Source organism: Podarcis cretensis (genome assembly GCF_951804945.1).
Source record: "Podarcis cretensis genome assembly, chromosome: 3".
NCBI lineage: Eukaryota > Metazoa > Chordata > Lepidosauria > Squamata > Lacertidae > Podarcis > Podarcis cretensis.
Genome location: NC_137172.1, coordinates 29833746 through 29861572, shown reverse-complemented (window position 1 = coordinate 29861572; position 27827 = coordinate 29833746). Strand labels below are relative to the sequence as shown.

The window sequence follows — 27827 nt, the reverse complement described above, 5'->3', positions numbered from 1 at the left end:
CACTGATAAGCTGCTCCAGCTCATGAGGCTACTGCAGATAGAGATGGGAGTGAACTTTTGAAGCTGGATGATGAGCAAATAGGAAACAATTCAGATAAGAACCATCGTTTGGCTTCTTAACTATAGCTTGGCAGTATGCCTGAACTCAGCCAATGCATGTTGCAAAGATGTGCGGAGAAGGACAACAGGGGATAGGCAGCACCATAAAGTGGACCACTTGAAAGCAGAGATGGTAGCTTGGAGCAAGAACAACGCTGCCTAAGATCTCATTTTTCCTTTTCAACCAAGATGAGAGAGCCAAGGTTTCCTGCAAGTGCTGACATAGTTTCTAACTCAAATTTCAATACCATTTCCCAGAAAAAAATAATCTGTCCAAGACTGAACACCGAAGGACCAAAAAGGGGAAATCTGTCTTAGAAAGTTAGCAGTACTGAATATGTTCATCTCTCCTTAAGATGCTCCAAAAGAAGATACCCAGGACTCTATTGAAAATGTGAAGTGGGGACTTCCAGTGGGGCATTTGGTGTCAATGGCTGTGTTCTTCTAAGCTCCATTGCCCCACCAAGCCCATTCAATGCTATCCAGACCCCAAGGAGGGCAAAACAAAAATGTGAACGAGGTAAGGACTTTGCTTAGGGAAAACCTTAGCAACTGAAACTGTAAGAGCACTTCGAGAGTGGACTAGACCGCCTTGGGAAGTGGTGGGCTTTACTTTCCTAGAGGTATCCAAGCTAGACTGCCATCTGTCGGGGGTACTGCAGCTGCAGAATCCAGCACTCTCTAAAAGGCAGCAGCAAGGGTCATGAAACACAGCATGTCTAGGGAACCTTGGGCCCTCCAGGTGTTGCTGAACCCTCATCTTTGCTGGCTAAGTTTGCTGTGGCTGACGGGAGCTTTAGTTCAGCAATATCTGGAAGGCCAAAGGTTCCCCAGACATGTTACATAGCTTCCAAAACTGTGAATAACATTCAAGCAGTAACGTACCTGACACTGAAGAAGTTCCATAATCATTTGAAGCCAGGAGAGCAAATTTACACAAACACGCAAGTTGAATGGCTCACTCTGCCACATTAGAACCACTGCACCAAGAAGTGGTACCTACCTGTTTGCTTTTCAAGGTCTTCCTGGCAGCATTTTGCTCTGTTTCCGTCCCTTCCATTCCTCTCAATACATTGATAAAGTCTCTCTTTGAAACAGACGAGATCAATTTTGCCCGTTTTCTTTCGGAACTCCCTGCTTCTTTCACCTTTTCACTGACGTTCTGTTGATGCTTCCGGACAGCATTAAATAGCTGAACGACGCCCCTGGCAGATGAAAGGAGGAGTGGTTAGGCACCTGTTGTTTCACTGCCACACCTGCTAGGTAGCATGGCTTTGATAAAGCGTTTCCTCAGCCCCACTGCACCAGACACACGAGATAATGGCAAGAGGAGTCAGGGTAATAAGTCAGAACGCAAGTGGGTTTAAGACACCATTCAAAAGCCAAAAGGGATCCAAATCATGCACTTTTCGTAAAATCAAAGAACAGTGAAATGTAAGGACACCGCACACAGTCACCGACCCAAAGGCTAAGAGACCTTGGCCCACAATTTGTGACGGCAACAATGTGTACTCCTTCAAGCACCCAGTAAACATTCTAAGCCCAGTTTCACACCACACTACAGTTTGCACTTGGAGAGTAGCATCATGATAAGGAAAATCTAATTTAGAGACACCGCAATCCCATGCTCATTGAGTTTCACGAGCATCAGTTATCTTCAGGCTTGCTTGTAGCTTTAACCAAACACACAGACCAGCGTCGCCACAAAAAATGATGAAAAAGCAAGGATTATTCCTACCATTGGCAAAGTGTCCTATGAACCAGGCTGTTGATGCCCATTTTGTGTTATTGATTTTGGTTTGAGTGCCGTTTGCTGTGACAGAACTAAGCCTCATTTCCAACACTTTTTTCCAGTAGGTTGTGTGGAATTATTCTCAGTAATGTACAGTACCTTTCAGATGGCCTATAAAAATGTCTTATTCCTGAAACTATTTATATGGATGCACAGGATTCCTCCCCTTCTTTTATAGTGCCCCTGGGTAACCGTTCTCGAAGAACACTGGGCTTAATTCATAAGCAGCATATTTTCAGTGCACTGTAGGGGTCACCTCCCCTATTGTTTTAGTGCCTCTTCACTTTCCCCCCGTTTCTGGGAACCAGGTGGCCTTCTGTGGCACCCAGTTTGAGAAAAGACTTAGTAAAAGTTACTGGTCCCACATTTTAGCAATTACTGGAAGAAGTATGGATGCCTCCCTCACATTCCAGAGGAATCTCAAGCAGAGTTTTTTACCATCTCCCTTGGCCTGAGAGAAGTAGCTATTATTAGCTGCATCCTCCTGTCCTTAAGTCAAGATGCAAGTCGCATCTTCCTCCAGGACAGAAAAACCAAAGAACCCAAATGTGCTCACGTATCTTGGCTCTGTAAGCAGAGTCAGCACAGAAAAAGCATTTGCTTCATGCAAAACCTCTCTTCTTGGCATGGAGTGCACTCACTGGGAGAGTATCTGTGTGAATGTCTACGCAACCTGTCAGGTGTGTATATGCACACTGGAAAAATTATCAAAATGCTTTTATTCCTGCTAAGGGTCAGTGCATGCAAAAATGACAGAAGGTAATAGGAACTCTGAAGCAGTTCGGCCAAACACCAACAAGTAGTAAACAAACTGAAAACTGTGACACTAGGTTTTGGGACATGCCAGAGAAGTCAGCCAATGACTTAGCACACCCACCTACGCAAAGTTAAGAGGCAAGCTTTTAAAGCAGTCTCTGTGGAGGTAAGGATGTCAAAAACAAGCCCACTGATATGATCAAGAAAATGCACTGGTTATGTGCTAGACCAGAGCCATGTGGTGCAACGCTAGGTTAATGCAAGACAGTAATCTGACCGCAAGAACAGCGAGTTTTGGTGAATGCACTTTAGAGAAATACAAAGAGTGGGAGAAGTGATTGATCTGTGTATTTTCTAAGTATGGAATTAACAAAAACGATGAGCTCAGGCCCAGAACTCCTGCTGGGCGAACACTTAACACGTTATAGTCTTGTCCAAATTTTAAGCTTTCATAAGACTTCTGAAATGTTTTGTTGAACTTGATACTGTACGAGACAGAACTAGGTATAAATCATTTGACTCCCACGAGTCACTTCTTAAGAGTTCAATTTGATTAGAAGCAGATTACTCAGGCATGCCTTTAGATCTGTTTTCAAAAGCCCAAACACACACTCTTACCTCGTGGCTATTCTCTGAAGGCTTCTCTCCATTTCTCTGTCTTTCGCAACATCTGGCTTCACTCTGCACATCATTTCCCACTCCCGCTTTTTATCAAGCTGCATCATAAATATTGTTATGCGAAAGAGCATTAGGCATTTTAAAAATGCAGCATGCACATATAGATATTTCTTAAGAAAACCAAGTTGATAAATCATGTAGGACGACGTTAGGTGAGGATGGGGAGAATACAACTACGCTTAACAGCATCGCTCCTCTAGTGCCAAGCGATAGGCCCAACAGGTCAGTGGTGTGGATTTTCACATAACAGGCTCTCCAGTGAACCTTTCCAACTACATTAGAGCCAATGGATCAAGCGGATTCCTGAGCAGGGATGTTCTGGGCGTTGAGTTCTCCTGCCAGTCAAAGTCAACAACTGCAGTGTGACCTGGACATTTGGGTGCTCACCCAGGCAGGCGATTATTTGTTCTCACCTAGAACAAAGAAACTCAGTCAAACAACATCACACCTACTTTGAACCATTTATCCTGGGCAAGCAAAATGTTTAAAGCTGATCGGCAAGGTTGAAATAGTTAACCTAGAGCATAGCCTCTTATGAAATGAATTCTAAACTAGAGTTGAAGGGTATGCAGGTCCCAACTTATTTGTGGGGCATTACCCCCTTCTCAAGATGGTTTGCAGCACTATCTGACCACCACAGATGAACAGCGCAGCTCTTCAAGAATGACTTGAGTAAGTTTGCCCGCAAATAAGCAGTGGTGCCCAGTGATAGTGACCTTGTATTCAGACTCTAAATATTTTGGGAGCAAATGAGCAACCTCAGTACTCTGACAATACATGTGACTATTGCATTTTATGGGGAACCTTGAACAATCTCCAAGACTGGAAATCATTCCAATGGTACAACCATCCAAGCCTGAGACACTGGAAGCAAAGGAGCTTCTATATACACTAATAAACACAACTTTAAATTGGAGTATAATACATACTATAGCTATGCTTAGCTATTGTCCAGACCTTTCTTCAACTTTTAAGGAGGTATGACAGATAAGATACTTCCTTCCAAGACTCAACTCCCAGTGTCTGTTTTGAAATCCACCTGTCTTAATGAAGCCGAAACGTTTTTCAGTTCATCCGCTATTTTGTCAGACACTTTTAAAGTTGTTTGACATAGCTCAGAACAAATGCAGTTAGTTTTTCAAAAATAAAAGGATTGCCACAATTTTTAAGTAGGGTAGAGCCATCAAACTTCTTCATACAGCCAGACTTCAACTTTAAACACAATTATAGCCGCTTGCTAAAAGTTTATATTAAATGTGTAACACTTAGAGAGAGTTATACAGTGGTACCTCGGGTTAAGTACTTAATTTGTTCCAGAGGTCCGTTCTTAATCTGAAACTGTTCTTAACCTGAAGCACCATTTTAGCTAATGGGGCCTCCTCCTGCTGCTGCTGCGCCGCCACAGCACGATTTCTGTTCTCATCCTGGGGCAGAGTTCTTAACCTGAAGCACTATTTCTGGGTTAGCAGAGTCTGTAACCCGAAGCGTATGTAACCTGAAGCGTATGTAACCCAAGGTACCACTGTATATTTAATATAACATGAACCAATTGTTTTCCAGTAATTATATACAGTTTATGCTTTACATGGGGGATCAGGCAGCTTCAATGCCAATATGCAGATGTCTTAGCTGCAGTTCCAAAGCAAATATGCAGAAGCTTGTTCATTAGAGATAAAGAGCGCTATCATGATTTTTGGAATACTGGAGACATTTCCCACTTTATTTTAACAACGTAGCACTTTACTTATGAAGATTAAGACTGGGATTTATTATATTTTGAGATAGCCAAATGTTTTGTGAGAAAAAGAAACCAACTTCAGTGTGTAAAGATTTCTAGATTTAGACACGAAAACCAAACCCAATCACGGTTCCTGTCTTTATCGACAGCAATTTCATTCACACACAAACACATTTGTGTACACAGCTATGTATATTATCCTGCCTTTCCCCGCACTCTACTTTAGCAAAACTGATTGTCATGCTTCTTAAAACAATTGAACAGCAAGATAACATTGTTTGAACCCTCTTAACACTAAGTCTCCATTACCCACAGCCTCTTTTTATGAAGTTATAGAAAACTCTTATCTTTATAATTCCAGGCAGACCGCTATGAATTCATGTCTTGATGACTATGCTCTGGCCTCTGATCAAACAGCTAACCCTATTTTAGTTTTCCATCAGCATGGAATCAATAAAAGGCAGGCTGTTTCAAGTTTATCTCATGATGAACAAATCAGTTTATAGACTAACAGCACACCACCAATTTGTGGTACCCCACATATTTATCTGATAAAACCAGATTCAGAGAGCAAACAGTGACTGAATAGATCCTATATTATAGCCTTACATTTTCATCCGAAAATATCGGGAGTAAGAAAAGCAGCCACCGTGGTCTGGTAACACAGTGCTATTGAAATGAAGCCATTTCAATACACATTAGAGCTTCATTAGATTCATACCAAGTAAGAGCAGCTGGCTTACTTGGTACCCTGGTTTACTTGGGTAGTGAATCACACCATATAAATCAGTTCAGTTTATACAGCACCACTGTGCAGTCATTAAAAGATGTGAAACACCAGACCCTAAAACTTTAGCTCACCCTATCCCAGATACACTGTCAATAACAGAGTGGAAAACCAAAGTGCCTTTCTAAAGAGACTAGTACTTTGTTCACCAGGTGTATCAGCGGTGACCTAAGGATGTCTTATTAACTCCCTGAAAAGCACTGCTTCCCAAAACTTTACACTTTAACACAGGGAGCACTGTCAGCCGTAAGGACCAGGATCCATGCAAGCCCCGGTCCTAAAATACAGGCTACTACATTCTACACAAATTATTGGCTCATTTACAGGGCCAGGAAACCAGCATCCTTCAAACAATAAATAACTTTAATTCACCAGGTGGCAATCAGTAGGCCAGCTTTGAATTCTGATTTAAGAGTTGGCTTACTGAGGGGAGGGGGCTGCTCCTTCCTGGACTCTGAGACACAACAATGCAAAGGTGAGTATGCATCATCTGTTTTGAGCGACATGTTCATTCTGCATAGATAACTTGCCAGAACTCGTCCCCGTTTCGGTTTTCCCAGTGCTAATATGCTAACTGAGATGGAAACAACAGTCCAAGGCTGAATTCAGATGGCACTTTTAGTAAATTACGGGCATGGTCCCAGGTCAGCAGCTAGGGAGCAAGCTTGCTCCTCCAACAAGCTTTGAACTTCTGCACAAGCATAATTTTGCTTATGTTTTGGCTGCTAGTTTTTACCCCTGGAGCACACTAGCAATCCTACCATGACAAGCCAAAGCATATGCACAGAGCGCAAGCTTCATAGTAACCCAGAGGCGTCTCTCAAACTGACCTTTCATAAATCACTGCCTGTAAAAGTTTAGCAATCTGGCTACTGAGAGTGAGTGTGAATAAATACTAAAGGGGAGGACTGTTTTTATGGAGGACATAATGTATGGTATCATGATGTTGCATCTGCTTCCTTACCTTTCTCCTCTTCTCCAGCCTCTCCTGCTTTTCCTTCTCTCGTTCCTTATCCCGCTCTTTATTTTTAACCAGTATGGTGGGCTTACTCTTGGGAACTTTCTTACTAAGCACTTTTGCCATGGCATCAGCCCAGCCAGCATTTCCTGCATCTTTCGACTCTCCTGCATCTTTAGCTTTCGTGTCTGGGGTCTGAGGCTCATCCTCATCGTCGCCATCAAGTTCTTCACCTCCCGAAGAGAAGCTGTCCTCTGGAATGCCAGAGCTCCACTCAGAACCTAGAAGAAGAGCAGAGTGGAGAAAAATCAAACTCAGTGAACATGTATGTAATGGTCTTGTTCTGCTAGCAAAAGAGACCTCTATTTGCGGGACGGAACCTTCCTCCGCAGCCCCTGGGGGGGAACTCAGAAGCAGATTTTAGGGGCACAAAGCAGGAGGAGAGGAAGGCGAAGTCCCACTACACTTGCAGAGTTGCAATTGTAGAGCTTTGGCTGCAACCCTTCATGGTTTTTTTCCCCTCCAAGTAAATTACAAGTTTCCCCAGCCGTGACCGACTCTGGGGTTGCGGCGCTCATCTCGCTTTATTGGCCGAGGAAGCCGGCGTACAGCTTCCAGGTCATGTGAGTGCACGGAAACGCTGTTTACCTTCCTGCTGGAGCGGTACCTATTTATCTACTTGCACTTTGATGTGCTTTCGAACTGCTAGGTTGGCAGGAGCAGGGACTGAGCAACTGAAGCTCACCCCGTCGCAGGGATTCGGACCGCCGACCTTCTGATCGGCAAGCCCTAGGCTCTGTGGTTTAACCCACAGCGCCACCCGCATCCCTTTAAGTTTCCCTTAAAGGATACCAATATAAGTGGGATAGCTCAGTTGGTAAGAGAATGAGGCTTTTAATCTTAGGGTCATGGGTTCGAGCCCCACATTGGGCACAAATAATCCTGCATTGCAGGGGTTTGGATTAGATGCCCCTCTATGATTCTATGACTAATGTTAAAACAATCTAAGATAAGTGTGTTAGTCCTAAAGTTCATCTCTAAACAGAACCGATGCCTCTATTACATACACTGAGATAAGGAAGGGTTTTCTCCACAAATGACGAACCAATCAGATGACTTCTTAATACATAAACTTCCACCTACCATCCAAACACAGCCAGGTATTTCATGTTCACCTAAGAATAAATAAAGTGTTCAAGTTTGTCCAGCAACTACTCAGAAAGTGTTTCAATCTGTCACTCACAGGGTTTTGTAATGTTTTCTTTGCTTTCTGTTTTTGTGAGGGTGCGATTGCGCCAGCAGAATGGAGCAACTCTGGGAAGAGGAAGTAAAGTTTTCCAGTGCTCACAGTTCCTATATTCCTAGACTTTGCCGCACAAACTGCCTTGGCTGCAATATCCTATATGGCAGGAGTCTCTATCCCAAGGCTACTTCCATTCTGGACAAGCTTCCTGGGGGTACATGCCAGGCAAAAGTGGGCGGAGCGATGAATGTGAGTTCTGCCTTTGTACAATAGGCTGGCTTCTACCCACACCCCTCTCTACCTTCCATCGAAACAAGCAAGAGGCAGGACTCTAGGGCACATTCCAGCCAGGCAAAAATGCTTAGGGTGCAAAGCAGAGTTATGGAGGAGAGCATTCCTAAGGGCAGAAAAAGAGGCTGTGTATTTGGCCCCCAGGTCTAAGGTTCTCTAGCCCTATCACAGTCATACCTTGGTTTTTGGAACAGCTTAGTTCCCAAACGGTTTGGCTACCGAATGCCGCAAACAGTGACTGTTCTGGTTTGCAAACTATTTTTGGAAGCCGAACGTCTGAGAGGGCTTCCGATTGGCTGCAGGAACTTTCTGCAGCCAATCAGAAGCCGCACTTTGGTTTTCAAACGTTTTGGAAGTCGAACGGACTTCTGGAACGGATTCCGTTTGACTTCCAAGGTACGACTGTATTTGGAAACATTTAAAATATATTTCCTCTAGAGGTAGAAAAGCAAAGCACGCAAAATTACCATACAACACATACCATACAACAAAGAAATGTAGTGGCTGATTGTGAAAATGAAACAATAGTGCAAGTAATTCTCCAGTAAGCTATTTTGTTTAGTGGTCAAATTTGCACCATTACAAAACTATCTACAGGAACCTTTATTTAATTAGACAATAGAAATTGGCCTATCTTCTTGCTGTTAAATCATGATTTAAACTGCTATTCACCCTGAGAGGAGGTATGCCCAGTTCCTTGCTACTTGCACAACAGCTTTAACCAAGGATAATTTGTCCCAAGTTACTGGAATTCAAAGGACCAGTCACCACTTCCTGCTGTAACTAATCTGCAACAAACTATTTGCAGCAAATTGAGAAAATATGAGGATCCACATCACGCAAAATAAAAAACAAAAACAAAATCCTCTTCAGAACAAAGATTTCAGAAGTCATGGCAGATGAATCAACAAAACCCCAATATTTTATTATGGAATTAATAATGTTTTGGGTAAGAGCAAAGCATTTGAGGGGAAAACGTGCTTCTGGTTTATTTTAAAGAGATTACAATCACAACACTGACATCTAGTGTTGAAATGCCAAAATCAAGATAGATTAAAATAAGCATGTGATACAAGCCAATTCAGCATATACATGCCAAGTGCACCACTTATCTCACTTGGTGCAAGTTTGATTAAAACGGTCACTGGTATTTTCTCCATACAGAGAAGATAATCTGAGGCTTCGCTCTGCTGCAATTGTCCATCCCTTCTATTCTGATACCTCTTAAAGGAATAAAGCTAAGGCTACTGCATCTATGTTGTAAGAATTTAGTTGATTAGGCTATAAGAATTTATAGTTAGTTAGTGGTTGATAAAGGGAAGAACACATCCAGCAGTCCATTGGGAAAGGAGAAAAGATTACTAGGACACATTTTATTACTGCTCTTCCCACCCAATAGTTTCAGAAAACCCCACAGGGAAGCAGGTTGAAAAGATAGCACAAAACAGCTTTCAATACACTTTGGTACAGCTTTCTTGTTTTTTGACAGATTGAGTACATGGCAACATCAGCCACAGCCTACCACCAATCAAAATCCTCACAACCCTTAGCTAACATCATTTCAGAAAAGACTAAACACAGTTCATGTTTAATCAACTCTAATTCTCATACAAACCTCAGTCATTCTACAGCACAAATGATGGGAAGAAGAATGTACTTTGGCACACAGCACAGAATTTGCTCCCACAATATATAGCAGATAGCACTTTCAGTCTGTGAACTGGCTGACAGTCATCTGCCACAAGAGATGTTAAAGTGACAATGCAGTAATAATAATTAATAATAATTGTATTATTTATACCCTGCCCATATGGCTGTGTTTTCCCCAGCCACTCCCATCAATAACATTTTCTCATCAATGCAAGTCTGAGTAACACAGCACTCTACATGATGTGCCTGACCTATTATGTATGCTATGTTTTCAGAGAACAAAATATCAGTTGTCCATATTATCCTGTCATGATATTTACTTGTCAATCATCAGGGAACAAAGTCCCTCCAATATCCTCCAAGGTAAAAGCTTGCTTACAAGGTACATACTAAAATTCAAATAGTGTAGACCACTGTCAATCTGTCCAGAAGCAGACATGAAAAACACTGCTTAGCATCTGATAACACTGAATGACCCCATCCATCTCTATGAAGGCCAGAGTATGCAGACTAACACTAGCCAGCCACTAGAACCAAACCAAATTAACCACTAATCCACCTTTGACATTCAAGGGTGATGCGGGAGAGAGCATTTTGCCAGTTCAAAAATAATAAATGGATTCATTCTAGTGAAAGACCATCAGATTAATTCTGCAACCGCACATATCTACAAAGATTAGCATAAAAATAATACGTGTTAGGCCATAAGAAAAAAAAACTGCTAAGTCCTCATGTTTGTAATACTTTTATTTGGGCCAAGCAAAAAAATCACAAAAATGTGGAAAGTGACAACCACAAAAATGGACTGTAAGAATTAGCTATTTTCCTCACTGCAGCTGAGCAACACAAATATATTCATAAGCACAATAAAATCATTTCAGCAGCAGCTGAAGTTCAATATTAGCAAGTACAAGCAGTTCCTGGCTCAGTTAATAAAGTCACAACAGGATGCCGATTTATCAGCAGCCAAAAAACATCCCCTGACCTAGGACAAAGTTAACTCATGAGTTTCACCATTATTTCTAGATTGCAGTACATGCTTTCAAGCACTTAATCCCATTTATCCTTAGCGTAGAGGTATTTCTTATCACCATTTGACAGACTGTAATTTGCCAAGCATCAGGTGATATCACTTAAGTAGATGCCAGCCTCAGCTATAAAGCAATAAAGCACTTGTATAGAAAGTATGTTCAAGATCACAAGTATATAAAAACATGAAAAGAGTCCAGCTGGATCAGAGCAAAGGCCCACCTAGTCCAGAACTATTTCCTCCCAGCAAACCTTCCTTTGTGTAGGTAACTGTCTGTACAACACAACTGCATGTCTGATGGCATGAGTCTTTACAAACCTATCAAGGAGTAATTCCCATTGTGTTCCATGGAGTTTAACTCCCAAATAGGTACAAGACTGCAGAATAAAAATTAGGGGTTCAAACAGATAACCCTCGGGGTCCCTTCCAACTCTACCATTCTTGGATTCTAAGTTACAGGATCAGTACACAATCACACAACAAATTTGTCTTCTCTTGTTCCACTCTATATCACCTTTCATACCAAAATTTTGTAAGGCGTAAAACAATCCTGAACAAGCTAGTAAGTTTTTAACAAGGTCTAAATCTCTTTGACACTGGAACGCAGGTGGCGCTGTGGGTAAAAGCCTCAGCGCCTAGGGCTTGCCGATCGAAAGGTCGGCGGTTCGAATCCCTGCGACGGGGTGCGCTCCCGTCGTTCGGTCCCAGCGCCTGCCAACCTAGCAGTTCAAAAGCACCCCTGGGTGCAAGTAGATAAATAGGGACCGCTTACTAGCGGGAAGGTAAACGGCGTTTCCGTGTGCGGCTCTGGCTCTGGCCAGAGCAGCGATGTCACGCTGGCCATGTGACCCGGAAGTGTCTCCGGACAGCGCTGGCCCCCGGCCTCTTGAGTGAGATGGACGCACCAACCCCAGAGTCTGGCAAGACTGGCCCGTACGGGCAGGGGTACCTTTACCTTTACTACTGCAGTGGTATTGGGCCAATATATAAGCCAATAACACACCGGGTGATCTTCTATTTGAAACTACCCCTACTTTTCCTAGCTGACACTTGACTGCTGCTCCATTTTTGTCCAGTAAAAAATGTGTGAAATCTAAAGGCTTTCAACTTCATCAGTAATAAAAAATAAAACAAATAATTTGAAGGACTAAAAAATGAACCAAGTCATCAGATTCTGTCTCCCAAAGCAATTTCCCTTTCTACACAATGACGATATGAACCAAAGCAATAATACGGCTGCATCATTAGGGAAAGCAAAGTTCATTACTATTCTCTGCTATTCAGAGAAGAAAGTGATGCTACTATTCTTTCTCCTTCCACTACCCACAGCACAGCTGGTGCTGTCTCTCCGAGTGTGCTGAGAGAGATAGAAAAGGGGTATATGAAGAGCGGGGAGGGTAAAGTAATCTTATCTTCGGGGAGGGGGAGGGGGAAATCATAGAATTGAACGGGCCCCCAAGGCTCATCTAGTCCAACTCCCTGCAATCCAGGAATCTCAACATGTGGTCCCCGATCCAGTTTGAAACCATACCCGACCCTGTTTAGCTTTGCAAATAGGCTAGCAGGTTTTTGTTCTTGTTTGCTGCACCACATAACCCAGGAAGCTTAGAAAAGGCAACGGAGATCAAGATTCAGGCATCCTGGATAACAAGTTCGCGTTAGGCACAGAAATGAAACCAGCAGTGCTTTTTTTCCTGGGGGGACGCATACCCCTAAACATTTTGTGAATCTCTGTACTTCTGTCCATTTACTGTATTTATTTTCCCCGATTTGAACTATAAAATGGTGATTTTCTTGAGTCAAAATGAGAGTGCCCCTAAAGATTTTTTTAGATGGGGTGGGGTGGGGGGAAAGCACTGGAAACCAGCATACAACAGTGGGGAGAGGGAAGAACACGGAACTGTGCAGAAGGCAAGAATGAGGCGTAGAAACAAAGAGGACAAGGAACTGGGGCGAAGACCGTACTCGATCTCAGGCACTTTCGCCCTATTCCACCCTTCGGCGGTGCAGAGGAGCGAGTTTCTCCATCGCTGCCCATCCACGCGCCCCGTAACTTCTCCCTTGACAACACCTGGCCGCCACCCCCTTCCACCACCGGGGCTCCCCACCCAGCGCAAACAGGATCCTCGCGCCCGTTACCGCTATCGCTCGCTTCGACTTCGGCTCCGGCAACCTCGGCCTCCCCACGTGAACCCGCCATGGCAGCGGCCATCTTGCCTAAGGAAGGCCCCTCTTCCTAAGCGGTCCGGGTGACCCGCGCGGCTGTCACGTACGTTCCGGGGAGAAACAAGCATCTCGAGATGCCTGGAGCGGGGCGGGGTGGCGGAAAGGAAGCTCTCGCGGGTAGTCGTGAGACATACTCGGGGTGACGGATACGAAAACACGCCTGGAGGCATAGATATCCTTATTACGTCGATGGGAACATAGAATGGATTACTATAGAGGCATGGGGCTAGACCGGCTCCCTCGCGTATGGCGGTACATACTGTATTGGAATAAGAAACAGGAAGCGAGGGCTGTGCTTTCCGCTTCTCCTTCCCCCATCTCTGTGGTGGTTGGAGGTTTCCGCTTCATGCAGAGATGGGGCGAAGCTGAACCCCTCCAGATGTTGCTGGACTCCCAACCCCAACCAGGAGTGCCAGGATGGTGGGAGCTGTAGCCCTGCTGCAACATCTAGAGCAAGGATGTGGCCCCCTCTCCAATCCCTGATCATTGTACTAATTGGAGCTGGTGGGAGTCGATGCCCTGGCCATATCAAATACTATATCATATATCATATTTATACCCCGCCTTTCCCCCCCAACAGGAACTCAAGGCGGCTTACAGATAAAATAAGAACAGCTGTAAACATGAGTTTGCAAATCATATATATATATATATATATATATATATATATATATATATATATTTAAAGTAAACAATAGAAATCTGTCTACCTTGCCATAGGCTCCCTATCTGAAGGATCACAGGTTCCCCATCCCTGGATTAATCCGTGCAAAAATCATAAGTGTTGCCTCAAGCCTGGGTGGACACTAAATTGTCCATCTATTCTAGCATCCTCGTGATTGAGGCACCCCAGTTACAGAGCGTTCTCCACAAAGAGGTTTGCCTGGCATCTATTTCAATCACTCACTCATTGTTAAAAGTACTTGCAATCTGCTCTTCACCCAAAGGTCCCAAGGGTAGAAAATTACAGAGTCCAAATCAAAAGTTAAGCAATAAAATTTAAACACCACAAAGCAAAATACAGTACATAGTTCAGCTCTATAAGCAGCAGAAGAAGAAGTTCAAATTCCCAATATACCTCTACCCTTCTTCAAAAGGCAAAGAGGTGTCTCTTCACCTGCCGACAAAAGTGGAAGTGGAATACAATAGATGAGACAGTGAAGCCAGCTATGATTAGATGGGCACAGGACATAGGTCATGACATTATGTTCGCTGACTGGGAGCAGTTATGGACCACAGGTATTAAATTCACGGCATGTAATGCCTTACGAGAAAACATTATGAAAATGATTTACAGGTGGTACATGACTCCAGTCAAGCTTGCGAAGATTTATCATTTGCCCAATAACAAATGTTGGAAATGTAAAGAGACTGAAGGTACCTTCTTCCACCTTTGGTGGACCTGCCCAAAGATTAAGGCCTTCTGGGAAATGATTTACAATGAGATTAAGAAAGTACTTAAATGCACGTTTCATAAGAAACCAGAGGCATTTCTCTTGGGTATGGTCGGCCAGCTGGTGCCGAGGAAGGATAAAAACTTCTTTTTGTACGCTACTACGGCAGCAAGGATTCTTCTAGCAAAGTATTGGAAGAGACAAGAGCTACCCACGCTGGAGGAATGGCAGGCGAAAGTGATCAACTTTATGGGACTGGCAGAAATGACCGGCAGAATCCGCGACCAAGAGAAAGAGACTGTGGAAGAAGACTGGAAGAAGTTTAAAATATATCTTAAGAGCTACTATAAAATTGAGGAGTGCTAAAATGCTAAGGGAGAGGAAGACGTAGAATTACAGCGGTAAATTTTGTTTGATTTAGGGTGAAATTGAAAGGGAGAAAGAATTTATATTTAATTGGCTAAAAGGGTTGTTGAATAATTGTAAAAAAAAAAAAAAAGGATGCAAAAAGGGGAAGGTATGGGGAAGTCCGAGAAAAGAGGCTTATGGAAATAAGGTTAAGAAATTATGATTTTTTGTGTTTGTTTCTATGTTCTTTTTGTTGTGTTTGTTAAAAAATTGGAAAATTAATAAAAAAATTATTAAAAAAATAACAAAGTTCTCCTTCAACTACTTGTGGCTTAGGTCATTTGGGGTCTCAAACATTAACACATTAAATTGGGACTGGCAACCACTGCAATTGTTTTCAGAATTTATTTATTTATTTATTTATTTATTTATTTATTGCGTTTACATTTCAAATATCCTCCAAGGAGTTCAAGGTAGTGTACATAGTTCTTCGCCCTATCCCCCATTTTATCTTCACAACAAACCTGAGAAATGAGTTAGATTAGAGGTAGGCAACCTAAGAGCTGAGGGCCGGATGCGGCCCAATCACCTTCTAAATCCGGCCAGCGGATGGTCCGGGAATCAGCGTGTTTTTACATGAGTAGTATCTGTCCTTTTATTTAAATTGCATCTGGGTTATTTGTGGGGCCTGCCTGGTGTTTTTACATGAGTAGAATGTGTGCTTTTATTTAAAATGCATCTCTGGGTTATTTGTGGGGCATAGGAATTCGTTCATCCCCCCCCCAAAAAAAATATATATATATATATATATATAGTCCGGTCCACCACATGGTCTGAGGGATGGTGGACCGGCCCACGGCTGAAAAAGATTGCTGACCCCTGAGTTAGATGACTGACCCAAAGTTACCAAATCAACTTTATGGCTGAGTGGGGATTTGAACCCAGGTCGCCCAGGTGCAAGTCTGACACTCTATAACCACTACCCCACACTGTTTATTCCAGGACACCCGCTAGCAACCTGGCTGCAACAGTTGCAACTTCCAGACCATTTTCAAGGACAGCCCCATATACAATGCATTTTCATAGTTCCATCTGGAAGTTCCCAGAGCATGAATATCCCACCTGCCTCTGTCCAGAAATGGCTAAAGCTGGTGTACCAGCCACTGGAGCCAAATGGTGAGCCAGTGTAGTGTAGTGGTTGAAGTGTTGGACTAGGATGGGAGACCAAAGTTTCCTACTCAGCTCACTGGGTGACTTTGGGCCAGTCACCATCTCTCAGCCTAACTTACCTCACAGGGTTGTTGTGAAGATAAAATGGGGAGGAGGAGAATTCCTTGGAGGAAAGGTGGGATACAAATGCAATAAATAAAAAGTGACAAAAATGACTCCAAGAGCCACATGTCTGTACCTTCAAGGGGAAGGCAGCCCTGTATAGAACAGGCTGCCCCACCTATGCCTGTAACCACCCACTCACAGAATCTCCATAAATTTCCACCCTTGACCTATGCGCATCCATTTGAAGATTGAAGAGGGCCCGCATGGGTACAACTTTAAGGAGAAATATTGCAACTCAGTGGGAGAGCATTGCTTTGTAAGCAAAAAGTACCAGGCTGAATCCCTGGCCTCTCCAGGCAGGGCTTGGCATGCCCGGCTGCCTGAACTCTGGAGAGGTGCTGCTAGTCAGTGTAAACAGATACAAAACATGATACAGTGGTACCTCAGGTTACATACACTTTAGGTTACAGACCCCGCTAACCCAGAAATAGTGCTTCAGGTTAAGAACTTTGCTTCAGGATAAGAACAGAAATAGTGCTCCGGCGGCGCGGCGGCAGCAGGAGGCCCCATTAGCTAAAGTGGTGCTTCAGGTTAAGAACAGTTTAAGGTTAAGAACGGACCTCGGAAACGAATTAAGTACTTAACCCGAGGTAACACTGTACAGTCCCGATCTTGTGTTCTCCCGTTGTTTTGGCTGTGGTGGGAGTTGGGGATGGTGGGAGTCATGGCCCCAGACAACTGGTCGGCTGGGCACCAGATTGGAAAAAGGTTTCTGAACATTGAGAGGGAGCAGGCTTCTGACTAACAGCTGCAGCAGAACAACAGCAGAAGGGAGCAATTGCCTTTGTGTCCTGCTTGTGGTCTTTCCAAAGGCATCTGCCTGACTACTTTGGGGCAAAAGGAAGCTGGGTAGATGGACCACTTAGTGTGAGCTGGGAGAGCTGCTCTGAGGAACAAAGGAAGCTGCCTTTAGCATTTCAGGCCATTGGTCCATCTAGTTCAGTATTGTCTCCAGGGTTTCTGAAAAGGGTGTCTCCCAGCCCTACCTGGAGATACTGGGAACTGAATGTGGGACCTTCTGCAAAGTGAATCCTCTACCACTTAGCTACATCCCTTCTCTATTCTCCCCACTCCATCATCTTAGATTTTCAGCAAAATAACTGCTCCTATCTTATATGCAGGGCAACTTGAGTGCATAAAATTTCACTGCGGGACCAGGCCAGTAGATATTACAGCAAAGGACTGTGTGACATCATTCCCAGATCAAGCCTGAAAATTAGGCTCTGTGCTTCCAGGGCTGTGACAAAGATAAGAAAATATTATCCAGACCCTTTTAAAACTAATTATGAGAGGTGTGCGTGAGAAGCCCTGATGGAACCTTGCAAAAGGCTGCCTCCTTTTTGTCTTCAGAACAGGGTGTCCCTTTATATTCTCTGTACAAGTCCATGGCATGTAGCTACGTAATGGATTCTCGCCTATCTCTCTCTTTTTATTTGCATGTGTTAGCCTTTTTTATTGCAAATAGAGTTCTAAATCTTACTTTCGAAAAGAAAATTGCACTGTATAGCAGTGTGTGTTCAAAGGAAGCTATCAATAATGTTAGTTATGAAAACCTGATCATAAGTGTTTTTAGTCCATTAGCCATTCCGGTTTATTTATGTCCCCTTTCCGGCAGAGTTTGGAGCCAGTAATTCAAGAGATGAAATTTGGAAGAGGCACACAGTGCACAAGGATATAAAACACTGACATATCCTTTATGCTAGAAGATCCTTTTTATTTTCTTTTAACTAAACTCTGCAGACACCTACTTTGGAAAGACCACGGGATATTAACCTTCATCTAATCTTTGTTTTTCCTGGCGCTGTTAAAGCATAATACCTCTCAAGGATCAACTGGAAGAATTAAATCCAAACTAAAGTAATTTCCTGTGCAAAATTAAAGCAAAGAAGCAATATTAACCAAGTAAGCCTCTCTCCATCAGACCTGGTGGCCAGGACAGAATTGCTCCTTACTGCCCTTCTCTGGTGCTAGTGGAAAATACATTACAATGACATAGCAATACTGTATCCTTATTTGTATTTATTTAGATTAAGGTAAAGGGACCCCTGACCATTAGGTCCAGTCGTGGCCGACTCTGGGGTTGCGGTGCTCATTTCGCTTTATTGGCGGAGGGAGCCAGCGTACAGCTTCCGGGTCATGTGGCCAGCATAACTAAGCCACTTCTGGCGAACCAGAGCAGCACACGGAAACGCCGTTTACCTTCCCGCCGGAGCGGTACCTATTTATCTACTTGCACTTTGACATGCTTTCGAACTGCTAGGTTGGCAGGAGCAGGGACCGAGCAACAGGAGCTCACCCCATCACGGGGATTCAAACTGCCGACCTTCTGATCGGTAAGTCCTAGGGTCACAGCGCCACCCACGTACCTTATTTATTTAGTTAGTTACTTAATTATGCTGTTGGTGTTTTTACTGTTGCTATTGTAGCATTGTGTTTTTATGTTGTATACTGCTTCACCATATTTGCAGTGCGTTTTACAAATAATTAAGTATTTCTTTATTTAGTTACTTAATTATTTGTAAAATGCACTGCAAATACGACGAAGCAGTATACAACATAAAAACACAATGCTACAATAGCAACAGTAAAAACACCAACAGCATATCAACAAAAACCGGTTGGTTAAAAAACACACAAAAGAAATAAATCACATTCTAAATGTGAATTACAGTTTTTAATCATCATCTGAGAGAAAACTGAACTTCTGTTAGCAAGAAGTTCCACAAGGCAGGAACTCAGTAGCTCTGACGGATAAACTACATTCCTCTGTATGTATGAGTATGTGTGTGTTTGTGTGAGCTTTCAATGTATGGTGTGTATGCAGTTGGAGAGAAGGGGGGACAAAATTCCAACACCCTAAACCAGGACCATGCAACAGAAGACAGGTTGGGTTGATTTCTCCCAACTCCACATTTTCCCAGGCTGTTGTTATGTTTTACGAAGGGTAGTAAAAGAGAGGCTGACAGCAATTAACGAAGAAATGTTGCTGTGAATCAGATTTTCTTTGAAATGTTACCTTTATTCCCCAAATCAAGGATGGTTTTCTTTTTTTGCTGTTGTTGGCCTGAGGGCATTTTCAGGGTTGGTTTGTTTTTTATTTTTTAATGCTTTAGTTAAATACTATACAATAACACAATTTGCCATTTACAGTGGTACCTCTGGTTACATACTTAATTCGTTCTGGAGGTCCGTTCTTAACCTGAAACTGTTCTTAACCTGAAGCACCACTTTAGCTAATGGGGCCTCCCGCTGCTGCCACGCCACCACCACACAATTTCTGTCCTCATCCTAAAGCAAAGTTCTTAACCTGAGGTACTATTTCTGGGTTAGCGGAGTCTGTAACCTGAAGCGTATGTAACCCAAGGTACCACTGTATTCCACTGGGCCATGTTCAAAGGCACAGTAACCTCTTGCAAGTAAGGGTCATACCAAGCGTCAGCTTTAAAGTTTGGTGGATGAGAGTGGAAAACCTGTTGGACGGAGCCTCTCTCAGCTCCTGTCTTGAACTTCTCTTCGCTGGTCTTGGACTCAGGAGTCTTGGCCCTTGTATTTTCAATCGGGGTCTTCTCCGCCAACCCTTTGCCTCGTGAGAGCTATGAGTCTGGATTAGCTCCTTTCCTGCTGCTGAGTCTGTAACATTATTCTGCTTAATAAAGCTCACTTCCTTGTTCTTACAGTATTTCATATCAGTTATATACCACTTGATTGTAGGGGGTTGGGAACCTTAAAACAGTTTACAGTGGTACCTCGGGTTACATACGCTTCAGGTCACAGACGCTTCAGGTTACAGACTCCGCTAACCCAGAAACAGTACCTTGGGTTAAGAACTTTGCTTCAGGATGAGAACAGAAATCGTGCTCTGGCGGCGCGGCAGCAGCAGAAGGCCCCATTAGCTAAAGTGGTGCTTCAGGTTAAGAACAGTTTCAGGTTAAGAACGGACCTCTGAAACGAATTAAGTTCTTAACCTGAGGTACCACTGGTCAAGTAAGAGCATCTGCTGACATGTTTTGGGATGGGAGTTAGGAGAAGCACCACCAAGATGGTGGACTGCATTCCCAAGTGGGACTCATTGTAACTCAGAATGCTGCAGCACGATTGCTGACAGGAAGGAAACCTTCATGTTACACCAGGCCAAATTAAAGGTTACTATTTGTATTAAAAGTGTTTAATTGCTTGAGACCAGTTTGCTGAAAGGATCACCTTACTTCATATATGCCCACTCAAGTGACTTCGATCTGTGGAGCTGCCATTTTAACATGTAATGTTTATTCCACACTTATAAAGAACCAATCTTTTCGCACCCATGCTCTGAAACTCCCTGCTCACTGACATCATGCAGATGCCTTCACTGTACTGTTTACGGCGGCTGCTAAACACCATATTTAAAGGCAAGTCTACCCAGATATGTAATGCTAATATGTATTTTACTATGGATTTTTATTTTATTTTTTAAACTGCTGTTTGTATTTCTGTTTTGAAAAATCTTTTACTTGTTTTCAACTTCTGACTTTTATCGATAATGTTAATGTATCTTTTACATAACCCACTTAGAAGTTTTTACGATTAAACAGGAAACAAATTCTGTTAAATAAAACACACAAATAAATCCTGATTTATCTTTTTTTCTTTTTAGGTGATGTATGTTGCATCTGGGTTCTATTAAGTCTGGTTTTGGGGTGTATTTAACTGCCGTTGCTTCTGTTGGTTTATTTATTTTTATTTAAAAAAATCAGTCACTTCAATTTGTTTCTGACCTATGATATTCAGTTAACCTATCATGTTAAAACATGGTATTGTTGTTGTGAGCCACTGTGGGGGTCTGTTTGAGTCAAAACGCAGAGAGATATACCCTAAATGAATAGTAATAAAGACAGACAGACAGCGTTTCAGGGATGCTAGTGTTCTCATTGAGGAATCCTTAATAAGCTTCCCAAACTCCTCAGGCACTGCTGGAAAACAATCTGAAGACCCTTCGTACACAAGGAGATCAGCTGCCCATTGGACTTGGGAGCACGTCTGATTAATACCTACTTAAAAATCCACATTTTAAATCTCCAGTTAAATCAATTGATTAATTACACCAATTAATCAGATAACGCTGCCAGCCACAATAAAAATTGTATTTGGGTGACATAAATGGCACAGCCAGCATTTTTGTGATGTGTCCAGCTCCGAGGCGGAAGTGCACAGCATTTTTCTCTGCACGGGGATAACTTCCCCTATAACTTCCAAACTCGTTTCATTGATGCCACACTTCTGGACGCATAATTTAGACGAAAACGAACACAAAGGCAAGATCCTTGAGTCACCTAGTCCTTCTCACCGGAATTGTTTCTAATTGAATGTTAAGATCAAAGTTTAAGTTTATAAGAGTGAAAAACAAGCACAGATAAATAGTTATTATCTGACATCCTTATGAAAATTCATGACCTGCAGCTTTATCGGGGACCTTTTAAGAATTCTAATTGTGAAGTATGCAGAACTGTTAAATGGCTAGTGCTCTAGTCTCTTGATAAGCAGCGAGTTAAATAATTGTCCTGTTTAACTTGTGCTTGTTAACCTTTAAGGTCAACTAGTTTGAACATACGTTTAATGAAATCCTGGAGCCAGAATTTATGATACTGCTGCTGAATGTTAAATTGGACAATTTACATAAGCAGGACATTAACCTTCTGAGTACTAAATAGCATTTTAGCACTTAGCCGCTGGGGACAATAAGGGACATGTTCTATATATTTGTGATTAGCTTGCCTGGAAACTCTCATGATGACCAATTGGCCTACCAAGTTTAGCAGCATAATTAAATGAATGGACTCAGCCTAAGTAAATTATCATTGCTGTGTACAGTATATCATTATAGTCCTAAGGAGGAGGGGGAGGGGGGAGAAAGGATATGAATAATTTAATATTACATTACTAATTTATCAATGCTAAGTGACTGTGAGGAGACTCTCTGTAATTCATTGGTTTAAATATGATATTTGATTTACTGGTGGTGTGATTAAACTTGAGCCTACTTAATTTCTTTATCAGAAATTTATGGTAACTCAGAATTTATGATAGCGCTCCCAACTGCCCCCTCCCCTCACACACACACACACACACACACACACACACACACACACCTTCCCATTCCGGCAACGGATGCATTTTTCGTTTTCTTCTTCTTTGTTAATAACAGCAAATGCAAAATATTACGCATAATCAAGCTTGTCATTAAGCCATTTTTCACAGCTCGCGGCAGCTACTTCCCCTCCCTGGCTGAATCTCTCGTAAGAGCCACCCTCAGCTTCACCTGCGGGGAAAGCGGGATACAAATTTAACATGTTAGCCACCTGATAATAATTAAATAAATGAAGTGCCAGCCTTGGAAATCCTCTGGGCTCTAAGCTTTCCCTATACAAAAGTCATGTCTCCAGGGGAAATGTCCCAGTCGGATCTAAAAGATAAAGCCAGCCTGATAACCTGCTCCCTCTCCCTGCCTCACACTTACCTATTCGGCTGCTCCTCAAAGAGAAAGCTCATTGTAGGTGCCAGGTTTGATGAGTAATCAAAATTGTCATTTTTCACAGCTGGCTGCATCTTGCTCCCCCTGGCTACACACGGCTTGAATCATAGAGGTGGAAGGGACCCCAAGAGCCATCCAATCCAACCCCTGCATTGCAGGAATCTCACGTAAAGAATCCCTGGAAGATGGCCATCCAAGCTCTGTGGGAAAACCTCCAATGAGGGAGGTAATTCCAAGGGAGCCCATTCCACAGTCATACATCTCTTACTAGGGCCGTCTTTACCTGGGGGTGCAAGGGGTGCAGGGCACCCAGGCGCCGAATTCTGGGGGGCACCAGGCACCCGCCACTGAAGCCGCCTAAGCATATTGTATTGGGCTGCTATGTGGCAGCAGGGTCAGTGGTGCCTTTGACATGACTGCTCTTGTGCACAGGCTCTGGAACCTTCCCAAGAAGGTTGTGCAAGGGCCCTCCCAGCTCCTCTAGAAATAAGGTTGCTCCCACAATGAAAGGCTACCCGAGATGGCTCTCCCATGCATGCGCACAATGCCCGCCCGTCTCATCTTTCAGACACCTCCCTACGACCGTAAGCGCAGGCGTGGAGTTTTTACACTGACTCCCAATGTGTTCTTTGTCTTCTTTAGAAAAGCTGGTTTAAAACACAAAACACAAAAAAAACCCCTCCTTTTGGAGCCGCACAGGCGTGAGCACTATTTATCAAATGATAATAGTGACATAAGCATAATAAAAGTTAATTTGGGGGCTAAACTAAATTTGGGGGCGCTGGGCAGATCTTTGCACCCCAGTGGCGCATATCCTAAAGTTCTGCCCAGACGCTGAGGTCCAGCTCCGAGGGCTTTCTCACTGTGAGAAGCAAAGCTACAGGGAACCAGGTGGAGGGCCTTCTCGGTAGTGGCGCCCACCTTGTGGAACGCCCTCCCATCAGATTTCAAAGGGATAAACAACTACCTGACATTTAGAAGACATCTGAAGGCAGCCCTGTTCAGGGAAGTTTTTTATGTGTGACATTTTAATGTATTTTTAATCTTTGTTGGAAGCCGCCCAGAGTGGCTGGGGAAACCTAGCCAGATGGGCGGGGTACAAATAATAAATTATTATTACTACTACTACTACTACTACTACTACTACTATGGGACGCGGGTGGCGCTGTGGGTAAAACCTCAGCGCCTAGGACTTGCCGATTGCATGGTCGGTGGTTCGAATCCCCGCGGCGGGGTGAGCTCCCGTCGTTCGGTCCCAGCTCCTGCCCACCTAGCAGTTTGAAAGCACCCTTAAGTGCAAGTAGATAAAGGTACCGCTTTATATAGCGGGAAGGTAAACGGCGTTTCCGTGTGCTGCTCTGGTGCCAGTTCACCAGAACAGCTTCATCACGCTGGCCACGTGACCCGGAAGTGTCTGCGGACAGCGCTGGCTCCCGGCCTCTAGAGTGAGATGAGCGCACAACCCCAGAGTCTGTCAAGACTGGCCCGTACGGGCAGGGGTACCTTTACCTTTACCTTACTACTACTACTATGACGGCCTTGGCTCTTAGCATTGGAAAGATATTCCTAATGCTGCAGACATGACTCCTTTGCACACCCAACTAATCACTGTGCTGTGTGGGAGAGGACATCCTACAGATACCATTATATCAAGAGGTCCAATCCACATTGGGGCTTTAGTGTGACAGCACCTGCCCCACACTGCCTGTCAGACAGGCACCTTCTTTATTGACTTTCCATTGCCTGCTAAAATATCACACTTGGTTTCTGTCCTGGATCTAAATTAATCTTATATATGTACTGCTGTTGTTTTTTATCTTTTATATTTATAGTTGTTTTCTTAGATTGTTTCAATATGCAATACGTTGTTGTTTTTTTACTTTCCTATTCAACATCAACCCCAGCTGCTTTTCACCAACTAGAGAGGAAAACCCCTATGTATTTCCCCTCCCCACATGAAGAAAAGCAGCCCAGAAGGATTTTGAGTGGGAAAAGAGCCCTTCTCTATACAGTGTTCAGCTCAAAACCACCTTTCTTTCAAAAGGGGGGGGGGAGAGAGAGAGAAGACTCAGGTAAATTTACTTGCAATTGCATGCTATGTATAGTTTGGCCCTCAGCCATTAAGGTGACTCAGGAGTCCAAGCGGAAGAACTGAGCAAGGCATGATGGATGGCAGTTCAAGAAACCGTGCAGACTTCCCGGCTGTTGCTGCGGTTCCTTATATAGGCAGAGCAGGGCAGTTATTAGGCCCTGTGTTCAGGTTAAGCCTTTGTGGCTCTGATGAAAGGAGAGGCGATGGGAAGGCCATGACTTGCTCCCTAGAGTCTCCATTTACGGCGGACATGGCGGCGATGGGAAAGGAGCGCCGAGGCTCCATAGCCTAAATGCTCTTCCCAGTGCCTGCTGCTGTTCCTTAGTCATAGGGGAAGGGGGAAGCCAATGGGGTTGCAGGACCCCGATGAAACTGAATCTGTCACTGTCGAAGCACAAGAGCAGAAACCTCACGAGATGATTTATACGCTTCAGCCTGGATGTGATGGATCATGCAGATGCCGAGCCCAACTGCATTAGCCCAGCAGCCAGGGTGGGCGAGAACCAACCAGACACCAACAATGGCACTTGACAGGGAGCGGGGGTGGGGAGGAAGGAGATGTCAACATAAAAAATGGCAGTGTTGACATTTATAGTCTGAATCTGATGCAGTTTTGCAAAAGCTCCACAAATTGCTCCAGGATGGATGCATGATGTTAATAATGCTTCTCTCAAAAAAACCCGCTCATTTATAGTGGGGTTTGAAGTTATGCAAAACGATCCTATTTCAGAATCAGAATACTACATGCATTGTTTATAAATGCATTGTCTCAGCGGCCGTATCAATACTGGAGGAACAGCTTGTCTGTGATGTTCAAATAGCTCCCTCTCTGACTGCCTTCCTCTGGCTTCTGAACGCTTTGCAATTATCATTTCTGCGGGCTTTTAACTTGACACACTGGAATAGATGTTTTATGTCCTGGCCTTTGCTTGGTTGATTTTGCGCTTCTGATTTCATATTGTGATTTTAACTACTGCAAACCTCCTTAAGTAATGCATGCGTAAATATCAGAGTATACATTTTTATAAGAAAAAACAAACACACTCAATCAAGGCTGGATTAAAGGGACAAGGGCTTTAGGCCGAAGCATTTTCTTTGGTCTCTCCCATCACCAATCCAAACGCTATACATTGTTTTCATTAATTTTCCCGAGACAAGTGCCACAATGTGCACCCTTGTTTTATATAAGTACACACACACACATTTTCAGCGTCACAACTTCTCCTCTCACCTATCCTGCTCTGTCTTCTAGAATGTTCTTTGGTGGGTTCTCGGATTCAGACCATTTGGGAAGGAGGCCAACATTGATTTTTATCATCTTTATGCCACAATTCTCTGCTACAAACGGTACTCAGAACTGTGTGCACATTTTAAAAACATATAGTAAAACAACCCAATAAAAACCAGCACAGCTAAAACAATTTGCAGTCAAAGTTAACAACACGACAGGACGACAGCAAAGGAAAAAGAATGTTCAGTGGGCACCTTCTTAGGCAGCATGCAAAAAACCCCCACAATGACCGCTCCCAGACGGGTGGAGATTTTGCAGGCATATTCTGCTGTGTGTCATTGAGCTGTGCATTACCAGGGGGGAGGGGGCGGAGGGCTGGGTCCCCTCAAACTCTATGATTCTATTTACAGATAGGTAGCCGTGTTGGTCTGGCATAGTCAAAACAAAATAAAAGAAATTTTTTTTCCCCTTTCAGTAGCACCTTAAAGACCAACTAAGTTAGTTCTAGGTATGAGCTTTCATGTGCATGCACACTTCTTCAGATACACATCTGTGTATCTGAAGAAGTGTGCATGCACACGAAAGCTCATACCTAGAACTAACTTAGTTGGTCTTTAAGGTGCTACTGAAAGGGGAAAAAAAAATTCTTTTATTTTGTTTTGTCTATGATTCTATGGTTGTTTCAATAATAGTGCATTAGTGCTGTATTCATACTGGATCATCCAAACATCGGCTACATTCATACCCTACATTTAAAGTACTGTGATACCACTTCAAGCAGTCATGGCCTCCCCCAAAGAGTTCTGGGGACTGTATTCTGTTAAGAGTACTGAGCGTTTATCAGGAGAGTCCCCTCACAGAACTACAAATCCCAGAGTTCCCTGGGAAGAGGAATTGATTGTCAAGCCGCTCCGGAATTATAGGTAACTCTGTGAGAGCAATTGGGAGGCAGACTCCCCAATAAGCCACCCATGGATTCTTCAGGATACAGTGATTTCTTAACTGACTTGGATAGGGAAAGGATGGTGAAGAAATAGCATAAATCCTCAGCGAGGACCCAGTGACGCCACTCATTTGCACAGGGGAAGGCATAAAGGTAAAGGTAAAGGTACCCCTGCCCGTACGGGCCAGTCTTGACAGACTCTGGGGTTGTGCGCCCATTTCACTCAAGAGGCCAGGGGCCAGCGCTGTCCGGAGACACTTCCGGGTCACGTGGCCAGCGTGACATCGCTGCTCTGGCGAGCCAGAGCCGCGCACGGAAACGCCGTTTACCTTCCCGCTGGTAAGCGGTCCCTATTTATCTACTTGCACCCGGAGGTGCTTTCGAACTGCTAGGTTGGCAGGCGCTGGGACCGAGCAGCGGGAGCGCACCCCGCCGCAGGAATTCGAACCGCCGACCTTTCAATCGGCAAGTCCTAGGCGCTGAGGCTTTAACCCACAGCGCCACCTGCGTCCCCCAGGGGAAGGCATAGACCCATGTAAAAATGCAGTTTTTAATTCCTCCCCCAGTTGGAGTGCCTTGGGAAAAGAGTTCACTGTGATGAAAAGCCCGACCTTTTCCTCAAAACGAAAGATCTCCCACTTTTCCACCCCTCCCTTATTGAGGGCAGGATGTTTTTTCAGCCTGCTTGGTCTCATATCTCAGGAGGTGGGGTGTCCATGCACTTTTAG

The 27827-nt window shown here is 43.7% G+C and overlaps 1 protein-coding gene and 1 long non-coding RNA gene across 2 annotated transcripts in view; both read right to left on the bottom strand.

The window, feature by feature from the left end:
* RRP15 (ribosomal RNA processing 15 homolog) overlaps positions 1-13311 on the bottom strand; it is a 28797-nt gene extending 15486 nt beyond the window's left edge. Inside the window, exons 1-4 of the mRNA XM_079969004.1 lie at positions 13162-13311; positions 6815-7089; positions 3266-3363; positions 1103-1304 (exon numbers count right to left, since the gene is read on the bottom strand). Coding sequence (XP_079825130.1) covers positions 1103-1304; positions 3266-3363; positions 6815-7089; positions 13162-13234 — 648 coding nt within the window. The 5' untranslated portion in view covers positions 13235-13311. The remainder of the gene's footprint in view (positions 1-1102; positions 1305-3265; positions 3364-6814; positions 7090-13161) is intronic.
* Positions 13312-22450: 9139 nt separating this feature from the next.
* Positions 22451-27827, bottom strand: part of LOC307212077 — a 47449-nt gene continuing 42072 nt past the window's right edge. The window contains exon 4 of the long non-coding RNA XR_013836801.1: positions 22451-22620. This is a non-coding gene — a long non-coding RNA (uncharacterized lncRNA). The remainder of the gene's footprint in view (positions 22621-27827) is intronic.